The 9078-nt window shown below is 50.4% G+C and overlaps 2 protein-coding genes across 4 annotated transcripts in view; both read right to left on the bottom strand.

Annotated features, from left to right (window-relative positions):
• The window catches only part of PM20D1 (peptidase M20 domain containing 1), a 12053-nt gene extending 11675 nt beyond the window's left edge, over positions 1-378 (bottom strand). The window contains exon 1 of the mRNA XM_015650872.2: positions 168-378. Coding sequence (XP_015506358.1) covers positions 168-363 — 196 coding nt within the window. The 5' untranslated portion in view covers positions 364-378. The remainder of the gene's footprint in view (positions 1-167) is intronic.
• Positions 379-1115: 737 nt separating this feature from the next.
• SLC26A9 (solute carrier family 26 member 9) overlaps positions 1116-9078 on the bottom strand; it is a 22700-nt gene continuing 14737 nt past the window's right edge. For all 3 annotated transcript variants that reach the window (XM_015650870.2, XM_019009019.2, XM_015650871.2), the window contains 9 exons: positions 7474-7580; positions 6602-6671; positions 6421-6513; positions 5908-6024; positions 5082-5366; positions 4817-4871; positions 4286-4431; positions 3483-3560; positions 1116-2986 (listed from right to left, as the gene is read on the bottom strand). In XM_015650870.2, the coding sequence (XP_015506356.1) occupies positions 2939-2986; positions 3483-3560; positions 4286-4431; positions 4817-4871; positions 5082-5366; positions 5908-6024; positions 6421-6513; positions 6602-6671; positions 7474-7580 (999 nt within the window). In that variant the 3' untranslated portion in view covers positions 1116-2938. The remainder of the gene's footprint in view (positions 2987-3482; positions 3561-4285; positions 4432-4816; positions 4872-5081; positions 5367-5907; positions 6025-6420; positions 6514-6601; positions 6672-7473; positions 7581-9078) is intronic.

Here is a 9078-nt window from a genome sequence, read left to right as displayed (position 1 = left end):
AGAGCTTTTCAATCACTTCCTTAGTCCTGCCGGGAGCCAACACCCGGTTCCTGCCAGGGAAAGCACCTGGGGCGAGGCCTGCACACCCGTCCCCCCGTGCCCTGGATCCCCCCTCAGGAGGGGCCAGTCCCGGGCGAGGGGGGCTCGCAGCGCTCGGGCCCCCTCACCTCGCAGCGCCTCCTTGAGCTCCCGCCGCTCGCCGGCGCTGAGGGCGGCGGTGCCGGCGCTCCGTGCCCAGAGCCGCGGGACCCCGGCCGGGGCTCGCAGGACGAAGGCTCGGAGCAGGACGGCGGCCGCCAGCGCCAGCACTACCGAGCCCAGCGCCAGCAGCGCCGCCACCACCGCCCGCCGCCCGCCCGCCATCACTGACCGCCGCACACCCGCAGCTGACGAGCGTGGCCCGGAGCCAATCGCCGCTCGCCCTGTCGGGATGGTGACCAATGAGATTGGAGCATGGGCGGGCTGGCCCCGCCCCTCCCGCGGGTGCTGCTGGGAGCTGTAGTTCGCAGGTAATATGGCGGCGGCTGGAAGCGAGGAGTTAGGGAATGGTTTGCGGTGGAAAAGCTCTAAAATCCCATTTTATCCCAGCCCTGCCATTGTCACGGATACCTCCCACTGTCCCAGGGCGCTCCAAACCCTTCCCAGCCTTGGACAATTCCCGGGTGGGGCAGCCACAGCTTCTCTGGGCAACCTCTGCCAGGGCTCAGCACTGTCACAGGGAAGAATTTCTTCCAAATATTTTGGGATGCTGCTCTAAAAAGGATGGGGATAAACGGAGTTCGTGTGGGATAAACCATCCCCAGGCTCATTGAGGCCACAAGTGACACAGAAGGATGCCAGGACTGGGCCAAGGGACAGCCCAGGGAATCTCTGTGTTGTGCAGCTCCACTCCTTACAGAATTTAAATCCACCTGCTTTTCAAAATATGTCACTTATTTCCTTGATTCCACCAGCTAGCACGACAGAACAGTTCTCATTCCCTTCTTTACAGCTGTTCTGAGCTGAATGTGAGGATTTATCCCAGATTCCCATGGCATAAACTATCCCAGGACGCCAAAAAGACCAGCTGGGAACAGCCATGGAAATCCTGCCCTTGAGTCAGCAGAAGATGACGGTGATTATTCACACATTCTTTATTATAAAAACAAAAAGAACGAAACCAACATTAAATTAAATAAATTACAAACATTTCTGAGCGGATTATACATCATGCATTTACCAAGTAAGGCTTCAGAGCCAAAACACATCAACCTCACTGTTACTTAAGGGCAATAAAGGGAATATTTTACCAGAAGTGAAAATATTTCACCAGCACGACTTTGATCTCCCCTTATTCTCTGCCCAGGCACTTGGGAATTATGACTTTGGCCACCCTGTGCTTCCAGCCGTGCCATTTGCCTGCTGGTGTTAACATTTATTGCCAGAACTGAGCCAGAATTTGGCTGCAGAAATGTGGTTTTCCTCCTGCTTGGGTCATGATTTGCTGCTGCTGCTGTTTTCTCGTGACATCCCACCCCATTTCTTGTAGGAAGTTTAGGAAATACAATTTTCTTCATGCCTCTGCTCTGAGGATTCCTGCATTTGGCCCGTCAGACCCCAGGCTGGGAAATCGACTCCTGTAATAAATCCTGAAGAGCTGGGAATTGAAACTTCCCTCTTTTAATGTGAATAAAAAATAATGTAATAAAAATATTGATCAGGGCAGTTTCTTGTTGCTCTGCACCTATTTCTGTTCTGCCTTTCTTTTAAAATTAAATTTTAAATTTTAAAAGGAGCACTCAGGCATTACAAAAGGACATGAGGAATCACCCTCAAGGGTAATTCAAGAGGTTTAATCTCTTGATTTTACCTCCTAAAACAAGATATACACGGGGATTTCTGGAGAAACCACTGTTGTTTTATATTAAAACGAGTAATAAGCATCAGCTAGTGGGGTTTTCTGCCCTCCTTTGGTTTTATTACTCTCTCCTGCACCACATAATCAGAAATTGAGGTAGAGAAATGGTGACTTGGTTACTGAGATGTTACATAAAACCAAACTGGCAGGGGGCTGCTGTTGTTTGCTTTAGTGACTCTGTCAAGGATGGTTGAAAAAGTTCTATTTTCCTTAAAAATGAGACATCTGGGAGCTGCAGGAAAGCCTCACATCCTCTTCCCAGGAAGCCTTCAGCAATCAGCTCAATAATATCTGTGCACTTCAAAGCCGTACACTAAAGCTTGCTTATATATTTGTAATATTTTTTTTTAGAGTATTAAAATAGAAACAGCATTTTCAAATATTTTAAAAGTCTGTTTTCATGTGCTCAACCCACCAAGCAGGCAGGACAACCTGAATGTAATGAGGAAGTCTTATTTCTGAGTACAAGCCTGTGCTAGCAAGGAAAAAAAAATCATGTTATTTCAGAATTCAGCCCTGCTGAGAAAGTCCTGAGGCCTTTGGGGTGTCAGAAATAGAGCACTGGTTTGAGGCAGTGTTTTTTGGGATGCTGGGATGCAGAAGAGGAGAGGCAGAGGCTGCAGAGACCCGCAGGGAAATTCAGGGTGCACAGCAGAGAGCAGCAGCACTGCCACACCTCGTGGAGCCGAGCCCCAAAAAGGCTTTTCAGCTTTGTATTTCACTTCCTCGGGGAAAGGGAGGGAGCAGGATGCCCAGATGATGCAATTCCAGCGTGGGCAGAAGGATGGTGGGGGACAAAGGGGTGGCTGAACGTCCCCTGAGCCGAGCTCCACTTCTGCAGTCCCAGAGATGGCATCTCCCGAGCTTCCCCAGGCTGCTCCTGCTCCAGATCCGAGTGAAAGCAGGGAGAAGGGAGGGATCTGGCAGCTCCAGAGGGTGATGGCCTCTTTGCAGAGCCGCTGTGTATCCCCAGGTAGAAGCAGAGGTCTCCAGTGGGAGAGAGGAGCCAGTTCTGGAGGGTTTGCCTGGTGCTGGCTGTGCTCACAGAGCTGTCTGGCTCTCTGAGTGGAACATGCTTCCAAACATCTCCTGAAGGGCACAGAAGATGAGCGGGGTCAGGGCTGGTGGCAGGGCACAGCTGGGTGTCACTGTCACACCGACAGCCCCTGCCTGCCCTCCGTGTCTCCAGCTGCCCACGGACAGGCAAGGCCAGCCCAGCTCCTCACAAGGCCCACACAGGGCTACAAATCTCTGCAGCATTCACAAAGCCTGTGCTGAAAATCTTCACTGATTTCCTTTCCTTTCAGGCATGAACCAAACCTGGTTCTCCAAGTTCCCCCCAGGTGTGACTGACCCTGAGCTGCAGAACGACTGAAGGATTCCTCTGTGGGGTCACCTACCTGCTCCTCATCCAGGTGCCTTCCAGAGCTCCTCAAGGCAGGGATTTATGATTTTATTTGCAGTTAACTTCCCAAAGCACTGCAGTTTTACTTTCAGACTATTCCCCATCTAAGCAATCCCAAGTGGAAATTCTGATTTCTGCCTCATCCCCATGGCTGCAGGGACCCCTGGTGCTACAACTCACCTCCTCCAGGTTCCTGTACTCTGCACTGCTCTCGTCCACAGATTCATCATAGATGGAGAGCTCTGTCTGGGTCTGCCTCTGTGAAGGGAAGAGTCGAGTCCACAAATCAGCAGGGACAAAAGGGATGGAAACAACGACTAAGCCAGGCCTGAAAGGTGACACACACCCCGAGGGAAATGCCCAGGAGAAGAGGCACAGGAGGAATCTGCTGCAGGTGTTTATCTGCTGTGACTGGGCTGGTGTTTGCCTATCGCTCTGGTTTGATAGAAGATACCTTAACTGGTCCTGGGGAGATAACTGGTGCTGCAATAAACCATCCCCTGTTCCCACACTGTGCCACCAGCCTCAGAATTCCTGCCTCGGAATTCCTCCTGCTCTCCTCCCACCAATGGGGCATTGATGGACACCAGGGCTGCTCCAGCTGAGCTTTTCTTCATCACTGAGGGCCAAACTCTGCCTTTGCCTGTTTCAGCCAGCACCAAACTGAGGGCACAGAGCTGGAACAGCTCCTCTGGCTCCTCCAGGCTGGGACAACACTCATCTCTCAGCTGAGGGTGTGTGTAAAACACTGACACTTCTGAATTCCCATGGAAATCCATTCCATCACAATTCCATTCCATCACAAGGTGCTCAGCCCATACATGATAACTGAAATATTAAATATTTTGCAGGATTTAGACCTTTACCCCTTGAGATAAACAAGAAGTTTCATTAGGTGCAATAGGAATTTGTTATTCTTCCACTGTGCTGATGCAACCTGGAAGCCAAACAGGAGAATCCCGTGGGCTGGGGAGCAAATTTACCTCTTCCAAGATGGGAGGGTGGACAAATTCTCTGATGCTGGCCAGTGCAAACAAAACAGCATCGTGGATGGTCAGGAAGATGTGACTTCGGTCCAGGCCTCCTTCCTCAAAGACTCCCCCTGTGCTGATGTCGTTGTACACCTGGGCTGGAGAAAGGAGAGAGCTGAACGAGGAGGAAAGCAGAGGAGGAATTCTGGAGGTGTTTGAGGCTGCTGGGGTCCTCTGAGCTAAGGCAAGGCTCAGAAGAAGCAGGTTTGCAGCAGAAATGGGTGTGGGGATCTGTTTTTCTGCATGCTGAGTGTGGAGATGTTCCAGCCTTATCACTTCTCAAATGAAAGCACTGATTTCACATTCAGAGAAAAGTGATTTTCTTTTCTTTCTTCTGTTTTCTCCTTTTATCTGTTCTGGCCTGGCCCAGCAAAGGATTGGCATCTCACAGTTTGAATAAAGAGCAGAAAAAGATGTGCTGTTTGTCAGGAGCTCAGAAATGGGGTAAGAACCCATGGAAATGTGTTCTTTGGGGATTCTTACCATGCACATTTGCCAAGAAGACTTTAATCCCAATCTTCTGGTAACTGGAACACAACTGGAAGGGATGAGATGGGAGAGAGAGGATTAAAAACACTGCTGCTCCAGCTTTGTGTTTATGCATAAAGTCTTTTACCAGGGCTGGGGCTGAGGGAGAAAATCAGGCACGCAGGAGGAGAAAAGCCACAAAACTGAGGCACAAAAACACCTTCATGTGAGACAGCAGAAGCTCCCTGCTGCCCAGCAGTGTTGGCACTACAGAACTAACCTTGCTGAGCGCTTTTGTGCCCATCAGGTCCACAAAACACACCCCACTCATGTCCAGGATGATGGTGTGGAAGCTGATGTAGGGCGGTGCTGTCAGCACGGGGTCGGTGAAGGTGCTGCTGCTGCTGCCCAGCTCCCCGGGGCTCTGCCCCAGCCCAGTCCCCTGGGCAGGAGGGTGGAATGTGATGTAGGAGATGCTGGCACCGTTAGCAGTGGTCTGGTTGTTGTTGGTGTCTGTTGGAGAGGCGCTCTCAAAGTCCTTCTGGAGCTCTTGCAAAGACAAGGTCTGCGGCACAGCAGAGAGGCAGAGTCAGGGCAGGGCACAGGTGAGGTCCTGGCAGGTGACTGCACCTCTACCCACTGACATGGAGTGTTTTAGTCTGGACTAACTCCAGCCTGGCTGTCCCTTGGGCTGGATTTAGGATAATTTACACGACCTGCTTATTTCCAAACTGCTCAGCATTGCAAAACAAACGGGGTGACTGAGACGGGCTTTGAAAGGACACCTTGGGGCTGAAGTGCTGACACATCCCCACAGAAAGAGGCCAGAGTTGGCTGCTTTCTGCAGATTGTTCACCGTGCTCCCATTCCAGCCTCCTCTCCAGCTCCCCTGCTCCCAGCCATTCCCAGATTTCCTGCACCTTAAGGTTTGGGGAGGAATGGAGACGTAGGTGGGGAGGAGAGGGGATGAGAGGTGGGAAATGGAATGTTTTCCTGTGGCCAGGAAAGCAGTGCAGAAAATCCCATGTCAAGAGGAGCTGTCTGATGGGGTCTCGGGGTCCCTCATGGATATGGGGACCTTTTTGGGAACTGGGGAGCTGAGTTACCTTGCTCTCCTTCAGCAGGAATTTCGGGAGCTTTGCTGGTGGTTGTGCTGTGCCCTTTGCCTGCTGTTTCACAAACTTCCTCCTGGCCAAGTACACCTTGCCAGGATCCACCCCTGTCTGTGGGAAAGAGAGATTTTTCTTTAAAAATCCCGTTCCAAGACTCAGGAGCTGCTGTTCCTTCCCTGGCATTTCCCAGCTGTGCACTGGAGTGGGCTGATCCTGATCCAAACGTCTCCTGGAACTCAGGGAACGTGCAGGGACAGACTTGGAACAGCAGGATGCCCCTGTTTTGGCAGAGCTCGGAGGAGGAAGCTGCCAGGATTAGGGCACAACCTCTAAAATGAGCTCAGCAAACAGCCCTGAGGATCAGGGAGAGGAGGATTGAGGAGCAGAGGATGGATGATGATCATTCATGATCACCCACGGCTCAATTACCTCCCTGTAGCAACACAGGAGAGAGCAAGGGCAGCTTGGGATTGGCTCCAGGCAGGGATTTGTTAAAGAATTGCTCACCTTGGCTATAATTTTCTCCCGGAATATCTCTGAGTTGGCAAAATACAGCGGCGAGCAGTAGGTGACAATTTTAATCCCATTAATTTCATGGACCTGCACCAGAGAGAAGAGCTCAGAGCAAGCCTGGGCGCCGGTGGCAAGGAGCAGCATTTTCTCTGAGGATGTTTTATCTTCAGCTCACCTTGTTGTAGGTCTTGGGGTTCTTGTAGATGTCGGTGGAAGTCACCTGGCCCAGGGCAGAGCCATTGCGGCTGCAGAAAAGAAGAGATCAGCATTAGGGGAAAGAAAACTGCTTCACATTCCATCCCAGGATCTGAACATTTGCTTTGGGAAAACTCTTACATTTCATCCCTTGCAGAGTCTAGAGGGCAAAAAAAAATTTAAAAAAAATTTTAAAAAGGGTTTGTATGTTACCGCTGAAGATCAATAGATCACGTGGACACAGGCTGAGGTGTGGTAAAGAAAGAGCAGAGTTTATTTTCCCTCCCAGGATTTATAGGCTTGTGACCATGGCCAGGGATGGGATGGTCAGGATAACACTTTCCCCCTGCACTGGCCATGAGAAATGCCCATCACAAGACGTGGAACAGAAAGAATGCACACATATCTATGTTTGCAGTCACTGTCCTGGGAAAGTCCTTAGAAAACCATGTCAGCAATCTCAGAAGCTGAGCTTTCAGGGCGACATTTGTATTTTGAGGAGCCAGACTGGGAAATACCAATAAAGGCTTTTGATGGATTAAAAGCGGTGTGACAACCTCACAGCAGGGCCTGACACTCAGGCAGGGCTCGCAGGACTTGGTGCTGGGAACTGCGTGGGGCCAAGCAAATTCCTGGAGGCTTCCCCTTGCCCTGGGATGTGCCCAGAGCGGGAATGCGGGCGCGAAATCGGCGCCTGCCATTCCTGTTTGCGCATTCCGGGCAGGACACCTGCGCTCCCCGGGGCTCCTGCCGCGCGTTCCGCGGGCCAGAGGTCGCTCCTGGAAAAATCACCTGTCCCTCCTTCTGCCCCTGGGAGATCTCCCGTGGTTCTCGGGGCCAGCAGGTACTTACAACTGGGTGTGGAAAACCACAACGAGCACGGAGAATCCCACGCCCACCGCCACGCCGTAGGGGAGGCTCAGGAAGAAAGCGGACAGGAAACTCACGAGCCAGACCAGCTGCAGGGAGAGGAGGGCAGAGAAGAGAAGCTGGTGGTTTGAACCATGGCTAGAACCATGGGCTACAGGGTTGGGATGGGAAAATGGATGGGAAAACAGGTGGAAAACCGGAAAAACGGATGGAAAAATGGATGGGAAAAAATGGATGGGAAAAAATGGATGGGGAAAAACGGATGGAAGAGCAGAAAAACGGATGGAAAAACGGATGGGGAAAAAAGGATGGGAAAACATGGATGGGAAAAAATGGATGGGGAAAAATGGATGGGGAAAAATGGATGGGGAAAAACGAATGGGGAAAAATGGATGGGGAAACACGGATGAAAAAAAAGATGCAAAAAATGGATGGGAAAAATGATGGAGAAAAACGGATGGGAAAAAATGGATGGGAAAAAAAGGATGGGAAAAATGGATGGGGAAAAATGGATGGGGAAAAATGGATGGGGAAAAATGGATGGGAAAAAATGGATGGGAAAAAATGGATGGGAAAAAATGGATGGGAAAAAATGGATGGGGAAAAATGGATGGGGAAAAATGGATGGGGAAACATGGATGAAAAAAAAGATGCAAAAAACGGATTGGGAAAAATGGATGAAAAAAAGGGGGAAAAAAAAGAGATGGGGAAAAAAAGGGATGGGGTTAAAAAATGGATGGGGAAAAAAAGGGATGGGGTTAAAAAATGGATGGGGAAAAAAAGGGATGGGGAAAAAAAAGGGATGGGGAAAAAAAAGGGATGGGGTTAAAAAATGGATGGGAAAAAAAAGGGATGGGAAAAAAAATGGATGGGAAAAAAAATGGATGGGAAAAAAAAAGGATGGGAAAAAACAGATGGAAAAATGGCTCTGTGCTCCTATCCCAGACTCTCAAACCCTCCCAGGCTCAACATGAGTGGGCCAAAGCCTGAATTCTGCAGCTGTTGTAATGCTGCACCCTTGCTGGGAAGTTTGCCAGGAGCCCCAGTTTCTTTTCAGCCATCTGAGCAGCCGGGGCGTTTCTCCACGGCTGCTCAAGCGCCCGCTCCGCTCGTTCCATCCAAAAAGGATCAGCCTGGCTCGTCGGGAAAGGGCTCCTGCTGATCCCACCGCCTGCTGCTCCCTGCTCCAGCCACGAGCAGCTCCTGCTGTCAGTCAGAGCAGCTCAGAAAAAAGCAGGAGTCATCTCCCTGAATCCTGCCTGAGCACCTGCCAGAAACGGCCTGAACACAGGGAGGATTTGGTGGCCAAGTGTGACAGAGGAGACCAAAACCTGCCCCACTCCAGCTCAGTTATTTTTTTGTGTTGGCACTCAAGTATCTCACTCCATGTAAAATCAGTCCTGAGTTTAAACATCCCCTGTGAAAATCAGCATCAAGTTGTTTTAATCCCGTCCTCAAGATTAATAAAAACTAACTTTGACCTTGGGTGTATGAGTAAAGGTAGCTTTGTGACTTCAATATCTTAATTTATATTGATTTTGTGTATAAATGGCAGGGAAGAGCTTCAGTCCATCCATCCATCCATCC

Source organism: Parus major, chromosome 26, assembly GCF_001522545.3.
Source record: "Parus major isolate Abel chromosome 26, Parus_major1.1, whole genome shotgun sequence".
NCBI lineage: Eukaryota > Metazoa > Chordata > Aves > Passeriformes > Paridae > Parus > Parus major.
This window is presented reverse-complemented; position numbering and strand designations above follow the sequence as displayed.